The following is a 21,792-nucleotide window of genomic DNA, read 5'->3' on the forward strand; positions in this document are numbered from 1 at the left end:
GCCTTGGGGGGACCCGTCCTGGCCGTGACTGTGAGACTACAGAGCAAGAGCCTTGGGGGGACCCGTCCTGGCCCTGACTGTGAGACTATAGAGCAAGAGCCTTGGGGGGACCCGTCCTGGCCGTGACTGTGAGACTACAGAACAGAGGCCTTGGGGGGACCCAACCTGGCCCTGACAACGAGACTGCAGAACAGGGGCCTTGGGGGGACCCGTCCTGGCCCTGACTGTGAGACTGCAGAGCAGAGGCCTTGGGGGGACCCGTCCTGGCCCTGACTGTGAGACTGCAGAACAGGGGCCTTGAGGGGACCCGTCCTGGCCCTGACTGTGACACTATAGAGCAGGGGCCTTGGGGGGACCCGTCCTGGCCCTGACCATGAGACTGCAGAGCAGAGGCCTTGGGGGGACCCGTCCTGGCCCTGACTGTGAGACTGCAGAGCAGGGGCCTTGGGGGGACCCGTCCTGGCCCTGACTGTGAGACTGCAGAGCAGGGGCCTTGGGGGGGACCCGTCCTGGCCCTGACTGTGAGACTGCAGAGCAGGGGCCTTAGGGGGACCCGTCCTGGCCCTGACCGTGAGACTGCAGAGCAGGGTGCTTGCTAGAGCACCAGGGCTCAGCTCCCTGTCCCAAGGTGGTGGCAGTGTCTGGCTGTCCCCCAGTGATGCCTCCAGACATGTCCCCTCAAGTGTCTATATCCTCCAGGGGACATCAGGCTGACAACTCAGGAGGGGCCCACTGGTGGGGGGAAGCCCACCAATGCTGTGGGTCTCCGTTCTCTAGGAATGTGGAGTGTCCGCCCTGGTGGGCAGAAACTGTTCTTTCCTTCAGTTAATCCCTTGCCTGGATGACCAGAAACTCAGTTACCTGTTCTCACTCTCCATTTTAAGAAAGTTGTGCCACCTAGAAGTTTCAAATCCAACTTGAAAATTTAATGAGCATTCTCACCTATCTACCTTTTGGGGGCTGGCTATGGCAGGCTGTTCTAATTCTAGCAGAGCTAGGGTCTCTGCCCCTATGCTTGGCACTGGGCTGTAGCTGACCTGTCCATGGCTAGAGGGGGCTCAGCTGGGCCAGGCAGGCGTGGTGGTCTCCCTGAGTCTGCTGGGGCACAGGGCCTAAGCTCAAGGGCTGCCCTTTTTCTCTGGCCCAGACTGCCCTGTGGACCTGTTCTTTGTGCTGGACACCTCTGAGAGTGTGGCCTTGAGGCTGAAGCCGTATGGGGCCCTAGTGGACAAAGTCAAGTCCTTCACGAAGCGTTTCATCGACAGCCTAAGGGACAGGTAGGTGGGGTAGCCTGGACCTGCTCCAGGTTCTTGTGAGCCTCTGGGGTGGGGTGCAAGGCCTGGGCGGGGTCAGCCTCAACCCTCTCACCAAAGAAGGGCCAGTTCTGCCCACTGTTCACATGGTTAAGGCCAGGGCCACCCCATCAGCAGGAGGGTTGAGGCAGCAGTGCTGAGAGTGGGGAACCCTTTGCAAAAGGCAGGTTGCGGCTCCCCCTAAAAACTGGGTGAGTTTATGGAGTTGGCCCAGCCTGGGGGCCTGGGAGGGCATCACCTCCACAGCCTCTGGGGCCAACCAGGCTCGGCTCTGGGTTTGGGGCATGGCCCCCTTTGTTCTTTCAGTCCTCCATCCAAGCCTCAGCACCAGGGAGCAGGGAAGTAGGTGTGGCCAGGACAATGTGGCTGAGGCAGGGGCGTGGCATAGAGAAGACCCCACCCCACCCATTGCATGTCCCCCTCCCCCCAGTCTCCCCTTCCCCTCCCCTCCACTGGTTAGGGGTGGGTCCTAGGTGGGGGGCATGGGAGCTTAGGCCCCACCTCAGTCCCACACCAGACACTGCTTGCCAACTGACCGGGGACCTTAGCCTTCAGCCACCAGAAGGCTATGAACAGTAGGGCCTGCCATGTCAGAGCAGACCCTTCCCCAAGGGGTGCTCAAGGCCGGAGTTTTGGGGACCAGAATCCTCAAATTTAGTGCCAATGCCCAGGTCCATGAAGTGGAGAAGGAAGGGCACAGGTGTGGATGCTGCCCAGGGTCTCTTTGAGGGGCCCTCAGCCTCTTCACTCAGGCTCCCAATGCCTCAATTTCCCCACATGGGAAATGGAGTGGGGTCACTGTAGTGCATCTGCTGTTCACACCACTGCAGGAGTCTCTGTCACTGTGGGCTGCATGCCAGGCAGGGCCACCCAGGCCCAGCAGAGCAAGCTCCGTGGACCCCTGGGCCCCTGGGCCCCAGTGCCCTGGGAGCAGGGAGGAAGCTGCTCAGATCCCCTTTCGCCCCTACCCTCACCCACCTACCTCTAGCAGGAACCATGGACGTACACAGCTCCTCCTGGAGGGCCTGAGGATGGGGACACCCTAGTCACTTTTGGACTGGGCCTGGCCCTCCCAGGCAGGGACCACCTGTCTTAGGGCCTGGGAAGTCCAGCCTTGGGGCCAGCCAGCTGCTGCCTCTTAGGGCTGTAGCCAGGGCTGGGCTGTCTGTCTATTTGGGACACAGGTAACACTGTTGCCTCAGACAACAGCAGGGAGAGTGCCATGGGTCTCCAAGGCCTTGGCCTCACCCCCCTGCCATGTGGCCCGCAGGTACTATCGATGTGACCGCAACCTGGTGTGGAATGCAGGCGCGCTGCACTACAGTGATGAGGTGGAGATCATCCGTGGGCTCACACGCATGCCCGACGGCCGCGATGAGCTCAAGGCCAGCGTGGATGCTGTCAAGTATTTCGGCAAGGGCACCTACACCGACTGCGCCATCAAGAAGGGGCTGGAGGAGCTGCTGGTCGGGTGAGTGGCCCCACGGCCACCAGCCACACTGGCTCTGACTCTGTGCAGCCTGGCTGGGGGGCTCAGGTCCACCACTTGGCTCTGGCCATAGGCCTATCTGACTCACTCTGCAGACGGTAAACTCTGGCCAGTCCTGGGCTGCCTGTTGGCCAGTCAGGCACTGGCGCCTCAGATGCCCAGAGACCTGCCCTGGAGGGGCAGCCATTCTCTGACCACTGCCCAGCCTGCCCAGAGCTCCCAGGGGTCACTCTCCACCCGCTATCCCTCCACGGACTGAGCCACTGTGTCTCTGATCAATGATGATGCCACAGGCAAGAGGACTTGAGATGCCCCAGTCACTGCCAGACTCTGGCCAAACAGAACTGACTTCAGCAGTCAGAGAAACAGAAATAGAGAGAGATGGAGAGAAACAGACAGAGATGGAGAGAGACAGAGAGAGATAAGGACAGAGAGAGACAAAGAGAGAGGGAGACAGAGAAGGAGAGAGATGAGGACAGAGAGACGGAGAGAGATGGAGAGAGACAGAGAGAGACACAGAGACAGAGACAGATGGAGAGAGACAGAGAGAGACACAGAGACAGAGACAGATGGAGAGAGACAAAGATACAGAGAAAGGGAGAGAGACAGAGAAAGACAGAGATGGAGAGAGACAGAGAGAGACACAGAGACAGAGACAGATGGAGAGAGACAGAGAGAGATTGAGAGAGATGGAGAGAGACAGAGAGAAAGATACAGAGAAAGGGAGAGAGACAGAGAAAGACTGAGAGACAGAGATACAGAGAGATGGAGAGATGAACAGACAGAGAGATGAACAGACAGAGGAGGAATGGACAGACAGAGGGAGACAGAGCTAGAGATAGAGACAGAGAGAGAAACCAGGAGAGACAGAGACAGGTGGAGACACAGAGACCTAGACTGGTTTTCCAGGCACAGCATAAACACCAAGCCAGCTGGTATCATTCAAACAAAATCCTGCCAAAACCAAAGCCAGCAGCTTCCTTTCATTTTCCTTTTCGCATGGTCTGCCTAGACTGAGGGCTTTCTTCTCAGAATGGCTGACTCCCTGGGCACTTGAGGTTCCATGGTGCTGGGATGAAGGAGCAGCTTGCCCCTCCCTGGCTGAGTGTCCCTACCCAGCCCCACTCCCTAAGACGCCAGAGCCAGTGGGTTCGAGGCTAGTCCCGGATAAGAAGTGTCCTGTCTCCAGAACCAATTTTCCTTCTGCTGCTTGTGACTAGGGGCCGAGCTGCCTTCTGCAGCTGAGTCCCTCTCACTGCAGAGTGGTGCCGAGCTGTGGCTGGGAGAGGCTTGGGCTGCAAAGCTGGGCTAGGCCCTCCCTGGCCGTGTGGGGTCCTGGCACTTCCATCCTGGATGAGCTGTGCCCCAGTGCATTCCTGGGAACACATTAGTGTTCTCTGATGGTGGCCCTTCTTTCCTGCTCCTGTCCTTCTCCCTAATTTCAGAGTTTTTGCATTTGAAGCCCCTCTGAATGTTCTGTGGTGTCCTTATCACACCCGTTTCCTGCAAACATCAACGACTCCAGGTGCCCAGGAGCCTTCTGTTTAAGGCTTCAGTTTGACTATTGGCAGAATGAATCAGCAACTTGGCTGGGCAAACTGCACGTGGCTACTCCCAGAATCCACTCACTCTTCAGGGGTTTGGGTCCCAGAGAGCTTCAGGAACTGTCCCTCCTGGGGCATGTGTAGAAGGCCTGTTCCCCTCCCCTGCGAGCCTGTGCATTTTCTGAAGCATTCTCCAGAGAAGTGACTCCCACAGATTGACTCCTGCTGTGAGGTTCTTCCCTGTAAACCCTGTGCAGCTGGGCCCAGCAAGGACCCACAATTACAACAGTGTGGCAGGAAAATCCCTCCCAGACCAGGCTGGGCCTCCCTGGGGCCCTGCCCCATCACCTCCAGTCTCTGTGGGATCAGAGAGACCCTGAACTAGGGGAGCCTCCGGGGCAGATCTCATGCTGCTTCCCCATCCAGGGGCTCCCATCTGAAGGAAAACAAGTACCTGATTGTGGTGACCGACGGGCACCCCCTGGAGGGCTACAAGGAGCCATGCGGAGGCCTGGAGGATGCCGTGAACGAGGCCAAGCACCTGGGCATCAAAGTCTTCTCAGTGGCCATCACACCGGACCACCTGGTAGGAGCCCCTCACCCACCCTCAGGACTAACACACAGCTGCTCCCCTCCCCCCTGGAAGATGGCGCATGGTCCTGCCTGAGGTCCTCAACTGGGTCCTGCCAGGGTACATGGGCACACAGAGTGTCCATTTCAAGGCCTTCAGCTGCTGGGACCCTCTTTCAGTCTGGGGAGGAGGACACACCCCAGCCAGCCTCACCAAGATTGGCAGATCCCTCCCTGCCGAGGAGTCTGGGCAACCCAAGCCAGCCTTGTCTTAAGCCCGTGGGGATTGTGCCCTGGGGGTGTGGCACAGGGTCATGGGGAAGGCTGGTCAGCTCACTCTCCACCACCACCAGGAGCCTCGTCTGAGCATCATCGCCACGGACCACTCCTACCGGCGCAACTTCACCGCAGCTGACTGGGGACAGAGCCGCGATGCCGAAGAGGTCATCAGCCAGACCATAGAGACCATCGCAGACATGATTGTGAGTGCCCGCCATGGGAAGGGTGGGGGGCGCTGTGGCCTGACCAGGGAGTGACCCACTTTCCCATTTCACTTTCCAGAAAACTAACGTGGAGCAAGTGGTAAGAGGCCTCTTCCTGCTCACCCCACACCCTACCCCCAACCCCTAGGTCCTGGTGTGTGTCTGTGTCCAGGCTCACATCCAGGGGACAGGTCGTGTCCGGGTGTGTCTGTGGTTCTCCAATTGACCCATGTCTGGTGCCTCTTCCCCCCAGTGCTGCTCCTATGAGTGCCAGGTGAGTGTGACCCCACTCACCCCATGCCCCACAGCCCCATTGGTGTCTGGGGCTGACCTGGCCCCCCTGTCTTGCAGCCAGCCAGAGGACCTCCTGGGCCCCGGGGCGACCCTGGGTATGAGGTGAGTGGCTTCACCTGTGTGGTTCTTTCTGGGGGGTCATCCTGCAGCCTCAGCCTAGGTATGGCAGTGGGGGGCAGCCTCGGCTTCCTAAACACCCAAGTGCCTAAGCAGCTGCTGGCCTAGGGGGAGAGTCCAGGTGGCAGGACCCCCAGCAAGGCACCATGCGTGTAGGGGCTCCTAGGGCTGACAAGGGAGGCTGAGGCCAGTGAGGCCTCCACTGACTGACCCACAGCCTCTAGGTGACCTTTCTGGTCAGGTTGGGAGATATGAAAACCTCAGACCAGGTGTGGCTCACATAAGATGATTTTGAAAACTAAAATTAGTTGCCAGTATTTACAACTTGGGAGATTACTTTTGAATGTCAAATTTCTGACTTCTTTTAAAAACTGTCAACTCCATCAGCTGTAGGCTCAAGAGTGGGTTTCTGTGCTGGCCCCTGTGCCCTGCCTGTGCCCCACCTATGCCCCCAGAAGCCAGTGCAGACGAGGGCCAGAGCAACTGGCACATAAGGGTGTAAGCATGCTCACCGTGGGGTTCCCAAACTCCAGACAGACCCAGAGCCAGCAGAAGGTACCTTAAAAACCCAGGAGTTCTGGGGGCAGCACCTGTGGCTCGAAGGAGTAGGGCTGTGGCCCCATATGCTGGAGGTGGTGGGTTCAAACCTGGCCCCAGCCAAAAACTACCAAAAAAAATTAATTAATTAAAAAAAAAATTAAAAAAAAAAAAAAAAACCCAGGAGTTCTGAAGTCTAAATGAAAATCTTTAAAAACCCCTTTTTTGTGAGCAAGTAGCAGTTCCCTTCACCAGAGTTTTTGAAATAGACTGGAATGTCCCCTGACCTTGATCCACTCTGTTCTAGGGAGAGCGCGGCAAGCCAGGGCTTCCTGGAGAGAAGGGAGAAGCTGGAGACCCGGTGAGTGCCCTATACGTCGGGGAGCGAGGGGGTGCTATGACACCTGAGGCTGGGGGAACTGGGCTGCAGAAACTTCCAAAAGGGGGGATGGTTTCTGAGTGCCTGTCCCTTGTGGGTGGGAGCCAGCTGGGCACAGCCAATTTTCCAACACATGCACCCAGTCAAGCCCCTCCCCCTGCAGCCACTGCAGCCCCTGCACCCACCTCCACAGACCTCAGCCAGACCCTGCTTGCACCCAGGGGGAAGTGGCTGGGGGCTCAGGCCGCCAGTCACAGCAAGGCCTCTGCTTTGGCCCCTTGGCCGATCTCCCATAAACCTCTGCCCCCTCTCCCAGCACCCCCTGGAGACCCCAAGGCTGGGTGGGGCCCTTGGAGAAGGCTGCTCTCTCTCTCACCAGCTGAAAGGAGGGTGTGGGGCAGCAGGGATGCCTCTTCCCCTTCCAGGGATGTCTAACCATTCCCTCCTCTGTGTTCCAGGGAAGACCTGGGGACCTTGGACCAGTCGGATACCAGGGGATGAAAGTAAGTGTCTCTCTTTCCTGGGCCAAGCAGCTGTCTGCAGCTTCCTCCCCACCTGGTGTTAATGATGTCTTCTTCCTCCTCTGTCTGGTGTATAGGGAGAAAAAGGGAGCCGTGGGGAGAAGGTGAGTGAGGCCAGCTGTAGGGCTGCTATGGGTAGAAGGTGTCCTGGACTGTACAGTGGTCATCACTGGCACAGCCCTGTCAGCAGGGGACATAGCCAGACATACTCCCACCCTTACTTGTGCTGTCACACCCCACGTCTGGGAGGACCAGGATGGTCACTGGAAGCTTGTCCCTGAAGTCCCTCAGCTGCTAGCTGAGAAGAAGCCAGCTCCAGGAGCAGTGGGGGCACCTGTCACCCTACCTACCTGGAGTAGGGCCCCTATGGCACAGACACCTGAAGCACTGCCCGGCCCTGCTCCCTAGCTCTGCTCAAGTCTCTGGTCCCACATGCTCTGCAGTGGGTAACATTCCCTGGGCTGGGGTAGGGTTAGCTTGCATTCACCAGGAGCCCTTCCATTTGGCCTGAGCCAGGCTACACCTGTCTCCCCAACCTCCAATCTGCTATGCAGAACCCAAGTCGGGTGGGGGCTGCCCTGGGGCTAAACAGAGAACCACTTGTCACCCCTTTCTGTCTCTACAGGGATCCAGGGGCCCCAAGGGCTACAAGGTGAGTGGAGTGGGATGAGGGTAGGGTGAGGGCTTTGTCAGCCCCAGCCCCAGGGCTGTGCTGGACCTAACTTGTCCTCCTACCTCACAGGGCGAGAAGGGCAGACGTGGCATCGATGGGGTCGACGGCATGAAGGTGACCCACTGGCTAGGGAGCTGGGACCTAGGGTCTGGGCCACACAGCCAGGGGCAATGATGGTGGGCAGGCAGAGGCTTGAGGGTGGGGAGGCTAGACAAAGTCAGGAGACATTGCTGTGGTATTTCCTGTCAAGCCCCAGGTCACAGTGGACCCTGAACCACCCAGTTGAGCTCAGAGTGTCTGTGGGAAGAGGCTTCCTGGAAGAGGACAGCTGAGCCAAGGCTGAAAGGCTGAGCTGTCCACTGGGCCAACTTGATTTTGCCATTTTCTTTCTCTTTCCAGGGGGAGACGGGGTATCCAGGCCTGCCTGGTTGCAAGGGCTCACCTGGACTGGATGTGAGTCACTTTCTCTCACTGACATTCCAGACTATGGGTTTTCAGAAGTGACACTTGGCCCAAACCTTGCCTCTAATGTGCAGCGCCCTCAGGCTGTGCCATGTTTGCTTTTTTGTCCTGGCACGGCCCAATGCTGCCTGTCCGTAGCCAAGTGGCCTCCACTGGGGTGACTGTGTCATGGTGCATCCTCTCACAGGGCATTCAAGGACCCCCCGGCCCCAAGGGAGATGCTGGTGCCTTTGGACTGAAGGGAGAAAAGGTTAGTGACTCCTGGGGCTTGCTTGTCCACTGATTCAGAAATCCTTAGCAGTGTCCGTCAGAGAGCTGCTGATGTTGGGGTGAGGCAGGCTGACAGGGGACTGCTGGTCACCCCAGGATGCACCCTAGATGTGGCCTCCAGGGTTACACCTCTGGAGCAAGCTCCTGTGACCCTATGATCTTGCACAGGGCCAACCTGGAGCCAATGGGGAAGCTGGGAGACCTGGGAACACGGGGCCGCCTGGCGATGAGGTGAGGACACTCATGGTCCCCAGGGGATGCTGGTGGGTCCAGGCCCCACCTGGGGTCAGGGAGCTGGTTGCCCACTTCTGCCCTTGTGTTCCCCCAGGGTCAGCCAGGAGACCCTGGACCTCCAGGAGAGAAGGGAGAAGCTGGTGACGAGGTGAGCCCCTGCCATGAGCCTGCACCTCCCTGGGGCCACAGGGCAGGGTTCACACACAAACTGATGCTTCTGTTCCTTCCACTTGATACAGGGGAACCCAGGACCAGATGGTGCCCCCGGAGAGAGGGTGAGTCTATGGGGGATGGCTCTCCTGTCCTGACCTCGGACGCTGTGGGTGCAGCCCAGTCTGGCCCTCCTGGTATGGAGGTCAAGGCGCTGACCTGTGGGGCACTAAGTGGGTCTCTTCGCCTTCACTTCTAGCAATGGTGCGGGCGGTGGGGGGCGGGGAGTCACAGCCCAACCTCTAGAGGTGGCTGGGCCTGAGCAGCTGGAACAACATGGCAAGACAGCATGGCCCAGGTGTCCTGCTGGGACGTGGATGCCAGTGGCTGCAGTTTCATCCCTCCACTTATGTCCACTTAGGGTGGCCCTGGAGAAAGAGGACCCCGGGGGACCCCAGGCATGCGGGGGCCAAGAGGAGACCCAGTGAGTCACCCCTTCCTAAGCTGGGCCCCATGCCCAGGGCAGGGTGGGTAGACACCGCACCAGAGGTCAGACCCTCAGAGTCACAACTACCCCTTTGGTGCCTAGATTTGACCAGCCCCTTCCCTTCCCTCCTGCTTTCTCAAATAAAGATAATCCCCCACAGTGGCAGCAGTGGGTGGGACGCTCCAGCCCTCCAGGCCTCTAACCAGGGTCAGTGAGTCAGCAAGGGCCCAGGCAAGGACAGCAGAGGTCCCCAGGGACACAGGGAAAGGATTCTCCCCCCAATCATTGACAGCCAGCACTGTGTTGTGGAAACATCCCCCTCCCCCAAAAAAATCACACCTCTTACACAGCTCGGCAAGCTTTGTAGCCTGTGAGGATGTCCACAGGGTCCACAGCAGCCCTACTGTGGTGTGTGGTGTATGGCGTATGTCGTGTTCAGGTCCACACCTTCATTCAGGTGACACTCAGCTGCACCATTCTACCTGTAACACAACTGTCTCGACTAGCCCTAACCAGCTTCTTGTGCTGGAGAGACATTGAGACAGGAATGGTGTGACTTTTATCCCCTTCTATGTCACTCCTCTGAGGCCAGCAAATCCCTGGGTGACACATTGGGCACAGGGGCCAGAGGAAGGCTGGCTACCAGAAGCTCTGAGCTTAGAGGCTGGTAGGCAAGTCCAGGGCCCCTCCAAGTCTCCCCATTAGTGAATCTCACCAAGAAGGGAGTAAATGCAGGGACAGCTGTTGGCCTCCTGAAAAAATGCCAGCCACTCTGATGGACATGCACATGGGCCTCTGTCCTGGTAAAAATGAGATAAAGCAGGGAGAGGGACAGTGTCAAGAGGGAGAGGCCAGCCCAGCCCCTAGGGTAGAGAGTGGCTCTTCCCAGTTCTGACCTCTTCTTGCTGACCACCAGCAGCTGTCCTCCTCCAGGGAGCACACAGCTGGCTAGCCACATGGTTTGACCTCCACACTCACAGGCTTGTCTCTCTCCAGGGTGAAGCTGGACCCCAAGGAGACCAGGGAAGGGAAGGCCCTGTTGGCGTCCCTGGAGACCCGGTAGGAAGTCCACTGTCTTGTGGAGGTGCAGAGCTGCGTCCCAGGCTCAGTTGGAGCCAGCTGGTTTGGGTCTGGGAGTCAGGGACATGTCCCCACGGCACAGCCAGCTGCAAGGGGCTGGGGGCAGTCTGAGCCAGGCTGGGTGCACATTGGAGGGGGCCAGTTCCTGTGGCACCCGACACTCAGCTGCAGGTCCCCAGGATTCAGAGATGGAGGAGCAGACCACATGCTGCCCCAGGGCTCTGACCCCTAGGGTGGCTGCTTCCCGGTGCATATTGGAGAAGGGCAGTGGGAGTGTGGACACCTGGCACAGCAGCTGGGTGTAGGGAGGGCAGGAGAGGGAACCCCCAGGAGGAGCCTGGAGGGAGCACTGAGTTTCGAGATCCTGGCTGGGGGAGGGTTACCTCCCACTGGAGACCTCAGGGCCAGGCTCAGTTGGCATTTGTGCATCTGGGACTGCAGGTGAGACTGGATGAAGGTGAACCAGGCAATTTGAGCCAGTGGAAGGCTCCAGAACCATGTGGCGGATGGGAGGGGCATGGGCTCAGTGAAGAGGAAGATCCAAACCAGGTGGTCCCTGACTCCAGGGTCCCAGCCTGTCCCTAGAGAACGCCCCAGCATGTCCTCAGCCTCCCTACACCCCCCCCCAGTGGTGGTCCATGACCCAGGGGAGGGCATGTGGGGCTAAAGGAAGGACACACACCCCACACCAGCCAGTGGAAGAGGTCACAGCAGTTCCGGGTAGCCCTCACAGCTTTGTGATGAGAGGTCATAGGCCCTGTGCGGAGAACATGTGGCCTAACCGTGCAGTCAGTTGAGGTGTGTGGTGGTCACCACGGGCTCACAATGATGTCAGCTCTTCATGGCTAGGCCTGCGTTATGGTAGAGAACAGCTCCTTGGCTTAAATCCAGGACCAGCTCAGGAGCTTGGCTGTCCTGGAGAGGGAGCCCTAAGGGGGCACAGTCTTTTGCTCTCAGGTGGGTTGCAGACTAGTCTGGCAGGTGAACATCAATTAGACAAATGGGTACAGTAAGGATCTATCATTCTTCTTCCACCTACACGTGATCCAACCATCCATGCACCCATCTACCTAGGCATCCTCCCACCCACCTATCCATCTACCCACCTACCCATCACATGTCCATCCACCCACCTGCTCACATGTCCATCCATTCATCATCCATCCACCTATCCATGCACCCGCCCACCTATTCATCCATCTATCATCCATTCCCCACCACCTATCCATCCATCTATCCATCCATCCACCATCCACTCATATCTCCACCCATCCGTCTACCATCCATTCACCCATCCATCCATCATGCATCCATCCTGCTATCCATCATCTGTCCATCTTGAAATACTTCTAAGGCTATAAAAAGATATATTCTTACAGCAGAATTTCTGGGGCAAACAAGGTGTGTGTGTGTGTGTGTGTGTGTGTGTGTGTGTGTGTGCATGTGTGTTTTGATATCTGCCAAATAGTTCTCTAAAAGAGTGGCCCCAACTTTCTTTCCCCGCTAAGAGTGGAAAATAGAGCCTATACCCACATACCACCTAGCTGTTCCCCAGCAGAAGATGTTGTTAAACCTCAAACATAATGTTTGTGCCCTTGGGTGGACACTCTGTCCTGTGTGACTGGCTCCAGGCCCTTCCTGGTTGCACTCTGCTTCTCCTGCTGACCCACGCAAGGATCTTAGCCATGATGCAGATATCTTTTCAAATCTGCCACCTCCATTTTTACTTTGTGTGTGGCTTGTTGTTTGGTCTTCACAAGAGTCTCCACACATTCACCCTAGTATTATAATTTCACTCTGTCTTTTATTTGCTGGAAATGTATTTTATCAGTATGGAGGTGAGGTGGGGTCTGGCTTTGCTTCCTCTGTGGACACTGGGCCGGCTGTCACAACATCATCTATTCCAGATGCCATCTGCGGGGGTCAAAAAGCATCTTTGTCATGTCTCAAACTCTCTTCTCCATGTGTGTCCTTCTGAAACTGCTGTTGCTTGCCTCTCATCTTTCTATTTCTTCCTCAGCTCTGATGACTATAATTATTGAGACTTCACAGTAGGTATTACTATCAGGCCTGGCCTGCTCTCCTTGGTCAGGGAAGCCTCTGGAATCTCGAGGCTATGCAGTCTACATTCTTGGGGAGGTCTGCTTCTGTGGACAGGTCAGCCTCACTGTCCAGTGTGTGCAGCCATGGATTCACTGCAAACAAGAAAACAAGACCAGATTCTGGACAGGGCACCTATTTCAAACACTGGTCACACTAGCAGACCCAGGGACATTTAGGAGGCTGTCATAGCACAAATCACATTTATATTTCTGTACACAAATAGAATTCATGCTTTTGTGTGCTAATTTGTCTTTTGTGTTACATGGCTATTAAAAATAGTGTGTAATGGTTTAGGGCCAGGCCAGGGTCTGGGTGGTCGGTGCTTGCAGGGCTGAATCTGTGTGCTATTCCTGGCAGGAGCAGGGAGGCTAACCACACGTTCCCAGGACTGCACCATGCACTGTGGCCTCTGGTCCTCTTTGCCCTTTGCAGCCCTGGTTCTCTAGTCCTCACAGCTGACCTCCTGTGTGGCTGTGCCCCGGACAATACAAGGCTGCAGCCTGGGTGTGGATGAGGATGCAGCCAACAGTGGGATGTGGGAAGGAGACTGGGCCCAGGTTCTGGGCTTTGCTGGGGATCTCCCCAGGTTTCTCCAGAGTGGTCCTCAAATGCTGGTTCTGTGGAACCCCAGCAAACAGGCAAGAGGCCATCACCTCCAGGCAGGTACTGCAGGGGCAGTGTTGGGCACCCCACAGAGGGGCCAGCACCCCAGGATAAACTGGACTGGTGTTCCAAACTCCTCATGATGGGTCCCATCGTCCCCTGCAGCACCATTTAGGAAGTTGTTCAAGATGTTGGTAGCACAAAAGACCAAAGCCCAGGCTTTCTGATGACAGTGACTGTGTCTAGACCTTGAGATTTGTGCCACATTCTGACCACACCCTGCCTGTTCATGTGCTCAGTTTTCAAAGTAATCATAGTTGCTGCAAAAAAAAAAAAAAAAAAAAAAGTGACTATCACAGAGTTGCGAAGAAGAGAGACCAGTCTGTGACCAGGCCTGGCCATATAGCTCCTGGTGGGCTGCATGGCCCCTGGATCCTCCAGGATCAAGTTTCTGGGAGGGGCCTGGGCTGCTGCTCTGGGGAAGGGACGGTGCCACCCTGACTCAGCTCCATGGCTAAGATGGACAGTGGTCCACCTGGACTCTCCCTGAAAAGCTGGGCTGGACCTGCGGAGGACCCATGTTTGCCCACCAGGACACTGGTTTTCAGGCCTCCCCCAGGGCTCTGGCTTCAGTGCTGAGCCCTCCTTCCCACTGCCACCGTGCCCCCAGCAGCATTCAGGCCCCATACCCGTGTGCCCATGAGGGAGGTTTCTTGCAAAATGTGTTTTTCGAAATCCCCCCCCCAAAGCAGTTGAGAAACCCAAGAAATAGGGAGCCCTCGTGCTGTGCACCCAGCCCTTGCTGGCCTCCCTGCTCCATGTGGACATCAGAACTGCCTGCGAAGCACAGTGGGGTTTGGGGGCTGGGCCCCAGGGAGCTGGGAACAGGGAGCCAGGTGAGCTGCAGCTCTGAGACTCTCTGCCCAAAGCTTGGGCTCCCACTGTCCTTAGGCTTGGTCTGAGTGGGCTCCTTGTTTCCTGTCTGGGGATGTGCATGAGGACCAGAGGTGCCCATCATGTGTGCCCTCTCACCTGCCGTTCCCCTGACTGGGACAGAGGGCATCCTCCCTCCTGTCTCTTCTTTCCATGTTCCTGAGGCACGTCTCGGGGGACCAAGTTGGTTGCACCTCTGGTCCTCCTCATGGCCAGCATGCCAAGTGCCAACACTGCCCAAGGCATGTGACAGTGCCCTATGTAGGGGCGTAGCAGTTGGAGCTGGATGCACCGCACAGCCAGGGCTGAGATAGCAGTACTCCAAGTGCCACGTGGCTGCTCGAGGAGCAAGTCAGTTGACAGGGAGGCTGTGGACATTTGTGAGCAGGACCAGCTAGGAAAGGGAGGCACCAAACTGATGGTAGGGCCGGGGAATAGGCCTTCAACCAAGCTCAAGACTGGTGGGGCACCGCAGGGCCAGGTGGCCTGGGGACTGAGGTGCACCTGCCCTCTGTCCCTGGGCATGGCTGAGATGTCAGTGAGGTGCTTTGGGGCCAGGTAACTTACCACTGCACTGTGGGAGCAGAACCCCAGGGTGGTCTAGGGTCAGCTCTGGAAACTCAGCCCCCACAGAGGATTCAGGAAACACGGACATGGTAGGAGAAGGGTCTAGTGATAGGCCAAGCTCAGTCTATAGAAGTCACAGAAGTCTGGGGGACATCAGGCCAGGCACAGCCCAGAGGGGCCCCAAGTGAGGGCCAGTCTGGGGCCTCACTGATGGGAGGCAGAAGGAGCAGTTGGTCTGTGACGTAGAGCCCAGCAGAGGCCCCGGCAGAAATCTGAGTGGGCTGCACCATCAATGTTGGCACCATGACCTAACCGAACAGAGTGATCCCTGGGGTCCCAGTGAGCAACCCCTGGAGTCACCTGGAAGAGGGCTCCACAGCTATGATGGGCCCCTGTGCTGGGGACCCTCAGATCACGTGGGGAAGGAGGGGAGAGACAGTGCTTTGGCCAGGACTCAGGCTAGAGCAGCGGTTCTCAACTTGTGGGTCGCCACCCCTTTTTAACAATGAAAATACAATGTGACATTAGGAAGGTTGAGAACCACTGGGCTAGAGGGACTGGTAAGGCCTGGGGGCCAGTAGGGTGTGTCAATCTTTTTGCAGGGTGAGGCCGGCCCCATTGGACCTAAGGGATACCGAGGTGATGAGGGTCCCCCAGGGCTTGAGGTAAGCACCCTGACCCACTACCTGGCACCTGGGAGGACATCCATGAGGTCCCCCAGGCCCATTCTCTTGGCCCAGCACTAGCCCCTCACCCTCTGGGGACTCCCTGGCCCCATAGCATCCCCCTCCTGTCCCGCCCTCCCTGCACTGAGCCTGTGTCACCCATAGCAGTGACCCCTGTTCCTCTCTTCAGGGCCCCAGAGGAGCCCCAGGACCTGCTGGGCCTCCTGGAGACCCAGGGCTGGCAGGAGAAAGGGTAAGTGCCCATGAGCATGAGCCCCAGTGTGCTGAGCCAGCCTTGGGGAGAAGTTGGCTGTGCGGGTCTGGCTGACTGGACAGGAGTGTTCCCCCAGCAGTGCCAAGTCCTGATCACACTTAGCAACACCTGAGTATGGGAGCATCTCAGCCAGGACCCCTCCTGCTCCAGGGTCAGCGGGGGGGTGGGGGTGGGGCAATTTCCAGGCCAACAGGGGGGCCCTACAGCTGCAGTGCTCCCAGGCCTGGGCTGATCAGAAGACATCTGGGCCTGAACTGACCAGAGGGGAATCTCAGGCCTGGGCTGACCAGAGGGCCATAGCAGCTCTGCTCTGTTCTGTCCCCAGGGTGAAGATGGCCCCGCCGGGAATGGCACTGAGGGCTTCCCCGGCTTCCCCGTAAGTGCCCTGGGGAACTGACCTTCCCCAGGTGACCCCATGCTGTCTGTGCACCCTCTTTAGCCAGTGGATATTCTTGGGTGGGCAGGCTGGACCAGGACTACCAGCTGGCCTGGGAACACACTGACCAGGCGGAGCAGCCCTGGGGCCTGCCATCGTGGGGCCTGGTGTGACTGCTTACCTCCCACCCACAGGGCTATCCGGGAAGCAGGGGCCCTCCTGGGACAAATGTGAGTATACCGTCCAACTAAACTCTGCTCACAGCACAAACAATTCACAAGCAAACATGTTCCCTCCCCTGGAGTCTAGGAGTGTCCTACACTGCCTGGAGTGTGCCTGGGAACCTGCACTTCCTCTGGGCACGTGGAGGGCTGGGTGGTCCCATGGACCTACTCTAGGCCTCAGTTTCTCCCCCAGGAAACATGTATGGGGGGGTACGAGTGCCTCTTTTATCTTTATTTTTTCCTTTTAAAACTCTTGCTTCTTACAAAGAAAATAAAGCACTATGACCTCACTGACCCATGACTCTCCTGTCCTCACAGGGCACCAAGGGCTACCCTGGCCTCAAGGGGGATGAGGGAGAAGCTGGGGACCCTGGAGATGATGTGAGTGTGGGGCTGGGTGCAGGGGGAGGCCCAAGGCCTACTTCCTGGCTCCTTGGAGCAAGGCCTGAGCTTCTAGGGAGGATGGGCAGCATGGCTGGGCCCCTCGACACATCATGTCTCCTTCTAGAACAACGATGTTTCGCCTCGAGGAGCCAAAGGAGCAAAGGGGTACCGTGGCCCTGAAGGCCCCCAGGTAGGTAGACATGGCCAGCCAGGCCCCCAGGTGGCAGGAGAGTCAGGGCCAGCTAGCAGGAGATGGGAAGGCTTGGCCTCATGGGCTGCAGGTGGGTCCCTGGGGTGGGAGGCAGCAGAGTCCAGCCCAGCAGACCTTAGTCCTTAGGCATCACCTGGACAGCCACCCAGAGCAGAGCAGCCCCAGGTCCCCACCCATCTCTGCCTCATGGGACCCTGGCGGGAGGGTGGAGGAGTGTGGCTGGGAGCTGTCGCGGACTTAACTCAGGATGCAGTTGAGCCTCAGCCCAGTGCTTACTGTGCTTCCTTGGACAGGGCCCCCCAGGACACACAGGACCACCCGGGCCAGATGTAAGTGGGGGTCGGCAAACGACCTCAGGGCTGATGCAGCCTGGGGTCCTGCGGGATAGGGTTCACGGTGGTGACAGGCTCCGCAGATGCTGTTCACACATGGGGGTGTTTCTGGAAAGGGGTCGGGGGTGTCTCATGCCAGGGGTGGTGGGGGGACATGTGACAGCCTCATCGGTAGCCATGCCAGGCATCTGCAACACAGCAGGGTCAAACAGGCAGGGCTGGACACACCTGTGAAGTGAGAGCCCCCTGAGAAGGGCCATGCCTCAGTGTCAGTGTCCCTTCCTCCGTCCCCAGGAGTGTGAGATTCTGGACATCATCATGAAAATGTGCTGTGAGTATCGTTGCTCTCAGAGTACTTCCAGCCACGCCTGCCACTCTGCCCCTGGAGGGTCTCTCCAGCTGGGGTCCCAGCCCCACAAGAAAGGCTTAGGCGGGTGGGGGCAGCCCTCACCACACTGTGCTGGGTCCTGCAGGCCTCAGAGACGCTGGGGACCCTGCCCTTGGTGGGGCGGCCTGGGTAAGGAGGCAGGCACCTGTAGACCTGGCCGTCAGAGCAGCACAGGGCTTGACTGCCTCTTGTTTTCTTTCTCTTCTCTCCCCAGCTTGCTGTGGTGAGTACCACTTTTTGCCTCAGAAAATGTCACTGATTTTAAATTTTTAAGCAGAGTAACCCCTGTGAATGATGGAGTCGAGCCCACATCCTCATGCCTAGGGCAGAGCAGTGGGGTCCCCTTGCCTGCTCTCTGCTGCCACTCCTGGGCCTGTGCCCAGCCCTTGGGGTCCAGTGTGCCAACTTAGCCCCTCCATCCCCTGGTCTCATCCCCATTGACTAGAAGCCAAGCCCCTAGCCCGCTCTATCCATTCTCCTCCACGGGCTCCAGGGATGGGACGGGGTCCTGGGGGTGCCCCAGGAGGGTGGAAGTGCCCTGCTCAGCCCTGACAACCCCGCAGAATGCACGTGTGGCCCCATCGACATCCTCTTCGTGCTGGACAGCTCGGAGAGCATTGGCCTACAGAATTTCGAAATCGCCAAGGACTTCATCACCAAGGTCATTGACCGGCTGAGCAGGGATGAGCTGGTCAAGGTGAGCCCCCGGCCAAGGGTGGTTTGGAGCTATGGCACCCTCAGACACTGCAGCTGTCAGCACCAGGGAAGCCAGGGAGGCCGTGTGCAGGGCCTGATATGCGCCCACCCTGCAGTTTGAGCCGGGGCAGTCACATGCAGGTGTAGTGCAGTACAGCCACAACCAGATGCAGGAGCACGTGGACTTGCGGGACCCCAATATCCGGAACACACAGGAGCTCAAGGAGTGAGTGTGCCACACGGCACCCGAGCACACCCTGACCCCTGCCCCTGCCCCTGCAGTGGGTCTGGCCCTGGCCCTGACCCGGCCCTGACCCTTCCCCAGAGCCATCAAGAAGCTGCAGTGGATGGCAGGGGGTACGTTCACAGGTGAGGCTCTGCAGTACACCCGGGACCGGCTGCCTCCGCCCACCCAGAATACCCGCATCGCCCTGGTCATCACCGACGGGCGCTCAGACACGCAGCGGGACACCACGCCCCTCAATGTGCTCTGCGACCCTGGCATCCAGGTGGGGCACCGGCCCCACCCACTTAGGTACCCCGGGGACAAGGAGCCTCCCCAGCATCACCAACGACATCCCTGTCCCCCCAGGTGGTCTCTGTGGGCATTAAGGATGTGTTCGACTTTGTCCCGGGCTCCGACCAGCTCAACGTCATCTCCTGCCAAGGCCTGCCTTCAGCCCAGGGCCGGCCTGGCATCTCACTGGTCAAAGAGAACTACGCAGAGCTTCTGGAAGACGCCTTCCTGAAGAACGTCACAGCCCAGATCTGCAGAGGTGGGCACCATGGTCCACCAGGCTGTTCAGCCGTGTTCAGGCACAGTCCTCCAGCCTAGGGAACAGCATGGCCCCCAGGAGCCGAGAGCTGCCATGGCCGGCCCTGCAAGCCTGCCCCGTGTGGCTCACAGGACCTGCCAGGCTCAGAGAGAGGCAGGCAGACCCCACACCTTGCAGGGGCTGGCCACAGAGCCCAAGGGGCCACCTGAGAATATGGGCCGCTGGGTGGCAGACAGAGAGATCTGCTCGCATGAGCTGGGGCCTCCGTTTCCACTCTCTGAGCCTCAGTCTCCCCATTCTCAGAAGGGGTCAAGGCTAGGTTGGTGTGAGGACTAGAACAATGCTGGGGGCCATCTGTCATCTCTAAATGTCTCCTTTTGAGTTGGTGGAGGCTGGATGGGCCAAGTAGGGACGAGGCCAGGGTGATGCGGTCAGCTCCCTGGGAGCAGCAGTGTCTGCACCCATCAGCTTGCTTGGCACAGCAGGGCTCACACCATGTGGATTTTCTCTTTTTCAGATAAGAAGTGTCCAGATTACACCTGTCCGAGTGAGTGCCTGGGGGTCCCAGGGTGAGGGAGGTCTTTTAGAAGAGGGTCTGGTGAGCAGGGAGTCACTGGGTGAGGGCAGCTGGGCATGTGTGCAGGCCACAAGCTGATGGCCCCCTCTCTCCCATAGTCACGTTCTCCTCCCCGGCTGACATCACTATCCTGCTGGATGGCTCAGCCAGCGTGGGTAGCCGGAACTTTGACACCACCAAGCGCTTTGCCAAGCGCTTGGCCGAGCGCTTCCTGGCTGCAGACAGGACGGATCCCTCCCATGACGTGCGGGTCTCGGTGGTGCAATATAGTAGCACTGGTCAGCAGAGGCCAGACCGTGCGGCCCTGCAGTTCCTGCAGAACTACACGGCACTGGCCAGCGTGGTGGACGGCATGGACTTCTTCAATGATGCCACTGATGTCAATGACGCCCTGAGCTACGTGACCCGCTTCTACCGTGAGGCCTCGTCTGGTGCAGCCAAGAAGAAGCTGCTGCTCTTCTCAGATGGTAACTCACAGGGTGCCACAGCCACGGCCATTGAGAAGGCCGTTCAGGAGGCCCAGCGGGCAGGCATCGAGATCTTTGTGGTGGTGGTAGGCCGTCAGGTTAATGAGCCCCACGTCCGTGTCCTGGTTACCGGCAAGACGGCCGAGTATGACGTGGCCTACGGCGAGCGCCACCTGTTCCGTGTGCCCAGCTACCAGGCCCTGCTGCGAGGCGTCTTCCACCAGACGGTCTCCAGGAAGGTGGCACTAGGCTAGTGGGGCGGTCACACCACCACCAGCCCTCCTGTCCCTATCACTAAAACAGGAAGCGAAATGTGATGCAAGTTTTCCCAACCAGCCAGCTAGATTTTATTTTAAAGGAGAAGCTTGAAAAGCTGTGGTGCATACCATGTGCTGTGTGCTTTGCCCAGAGTCCGCCTGGTGCACCCCAAGCTGGGCACCTGCATCTGCTGCTTGGCTGGGATTCGTGCCTCCCCCATGGCCAACATCCCATTCCATGACAACATCTGCACCTCGGAGCTCCTCTGCTGTAGCCCAGGCTCCACACCCACCCATGGCCTCCCCCTTCCAGGCCTTCAGGGGCCACCTCCCCCTCAGTCATTCCTCTGACTACCCCACATGAGTCTCCACTTGCACCTGAACCCAAAGAAAATTCTACTAGTTAATTCTGAGATGGTGACTCTGTCTCATCGTGGGAAGCCAAGGTCAAGAGGATGTGAACCCTGATAAAACTCCTTGCAAGGTTCTAGCCGCTAACCTGTGGTCTGGGCTCCTGTAACCCTGGGCTGCCACTGGTGTGAGGACCAGCGTCTTCTGATAGCGGCAGAGGACGGTGGCTCTCTGCGCTGGTGGCCTCAAATTCCAGAATAAAGGTGCTTATCCCTCCCGAGGGCCCCTCAAGTTAGCAGATAGGACACAGAGCCATTTGGTGACAAAATAATCCCAAGCTCTTTTCCCTTAAAATCGTGATCTGTTCTACATTTCATTGAAGACCCTCTTCATGTGCTAGTTTTTATTTTTACTTCTTCCTGTGTTTTTTCTTGACTGTGTCCATGTCCATGACTTTTCCAAATTAAAGTTTTCACTTTCCTCTCAGTGGTCTCTTCCCAGTGAGTTAAGGCCCCAACTGCATGCACCCCACACTCTGTAGGGAGGCTCAGGGCAGAACAGGGACAGTTTGGTGCCCATTCCCTGCCTGCCCCAGAAGACCGCCCTTGGAGGGACGCTAACACCTCTGGCCTCGTCTTCCTTGGAGGGAAGCATGGTGACATGAAGGCCACCCACTCCTGCTGCAGGCTCAAGCAAACAAGGTCTCTAGGTCTGGCTGGTGCCAGCCAGATCCAATAAGATTAAGCCCAAAAGGCCCCATGCCAGGCCTCACATTGTAGTGCTAAAACACATGCCTGGTTCTCAAAAGGGGTCAGGGATCCCATAGGCCCTGTGGGGAGATGTCCTGGGAGGACTCAGAGTGAGGCCTGCAGATGTGGCAGCCTCCTCATCCCAGCACAGGAAGCAGCCTCAGGCCTCCGAGAGGGTTTGCAGGGAGAGTAGAGGCTCAGCCTCGAAAGAAATGTGAGGCTGCACATTATTCTCCAAGCTCTGAATGGGAGGGTGG

General features: G+C 58.0%; 1 protein-coding gene across 1 annotated transcript in view; it reads left to right on the forward strand.

Moving 5' to 3' along the window:
• Positions 1-21,272, forward strand: part of COL6A1 (collagen type VI alpha 1 chain) — a 22,015-nt gene extending 743 nt beyond the window's left edge. The window contains exons 2-35 of the mRNA XM_003798099.3: positions 1,148-1,277; positions 2,584-2,784; positions 4,773-4,932; positions 5,270-5,398; positions 5,478-5,498; positions 5,652-5,672; positions 5,750-5,794; positions 6,654-6,707; positions 7,184-7,228; positions 7,324-7,350; positions 7,872-7,898; positions 7,989-8,033; positions 8,319-8,372; positions 8,569-8,631; positions 8,820-8,882; positions 8,980-9,033; positions 9,125-9,160; positions 9,457-9,519; positions 10,519-10,581; positions 15,411-15,473; positions 15,664-15,726; positions 16,073-16,123; positions 16,318-16,353; positions 16,666-16,728; positions 16,856-16,921; positions 17,236-17,271; positions 17,569-17,605; positions 17,877-17,885; positions 18,226-18,359; positions 18,475-18,584; positions 18,684-18,867; positions 18,951-19,134; positions 19,652-19,681; positions 19,810-21,272. Coding sequence (XP_003798147.1) covers positions 1,148-1,277; positions 2,584-2,784; positions 4,773-4,932; positions 5,270-5,398; positions 5,478-5,498; positions 5,652-5,672; positions 5,750-5,794; positions 6,654-6,707; positions 7,184-7,228; positions 7,324-7,350; positions 7,872-7,898; positions 7,989-8,033; positions 8,319-8,372; positions 8,569-8,631; positions 8,820-8,882; positions 8,980-9,033; positions 9,125-9,160; positions 9,457-9,519; positions 10,519-10,581; positions 15,411-15,473; positions 15,664-15,726; positions 16,073-16,123; positions 16,318-16,353; positions 16,666-16,728; positions 16,856-16,921; positions 17,236-17,271; positions 17,569-17,605; positions 17,877-17,885; positions 18,226-18,359; positions 18,475-18,584; positions 18,684-18,867; positions 18,951-19,134; positions 19,652-19,681; positions 19,810-20,432 — 2,990 coding nt within the window. The 3' untranslated portion in view covers positions 20,433-21,272. The remainder of the gene's footprint in view (positions 1-1,147; positions 1,278-2,583; positions 2,785-4,772; positions 4,933-5,269; positions 5,399-5,477; positions 5,499-5,651; positions 5,673-5,749; positions 5,795-6,653; positions 6,708-7,183; positions 7,229-7,323; positions 7,351-7,871; positions 7,899-7,988; positions 8,034-8,318; positions 8,373-8,568; positions 8,632-8,819; positions 8,883-8,979; positions 9,034-9,124; positions 9,161-9,456; positions 9,520-10,518; positions 10,582-15,410; positions 15,474-15,663; positions 15,727-16,072; positions 16,124-16,317; positions 16,354-16,665; positions 16,729-16,855; positions 16,922-17,235; positions 17,272-17,568; positions 17,606-17,876; positions 17,886-18,225; positions 18,360-18,474; positions 18,585-18,683; positions 18,868-18,950; positions 19,135-19,651; positions 19,682-19,809) is intronic.
• The last annotated feature ends 520 nt before the right edge of the window (positions 21,273-21,792 follow it).

This window comes from Otolemur garnettii, unplaced genomic scaffold (genome assembly GCF_000181295.1).
Source record: "Otolemur garnettii isolate 467f Iridium unplaced genomic scaffold, OtoGar3 scaffold00128, whole genome shotgun sequence".
In the NCBI taxonomy this organism is placed as follows: Eukaryota; Metazoa; Chordata; class Mammalia; order Primates; family Galagidae; genus Otolemur; species Otolemur garnettii.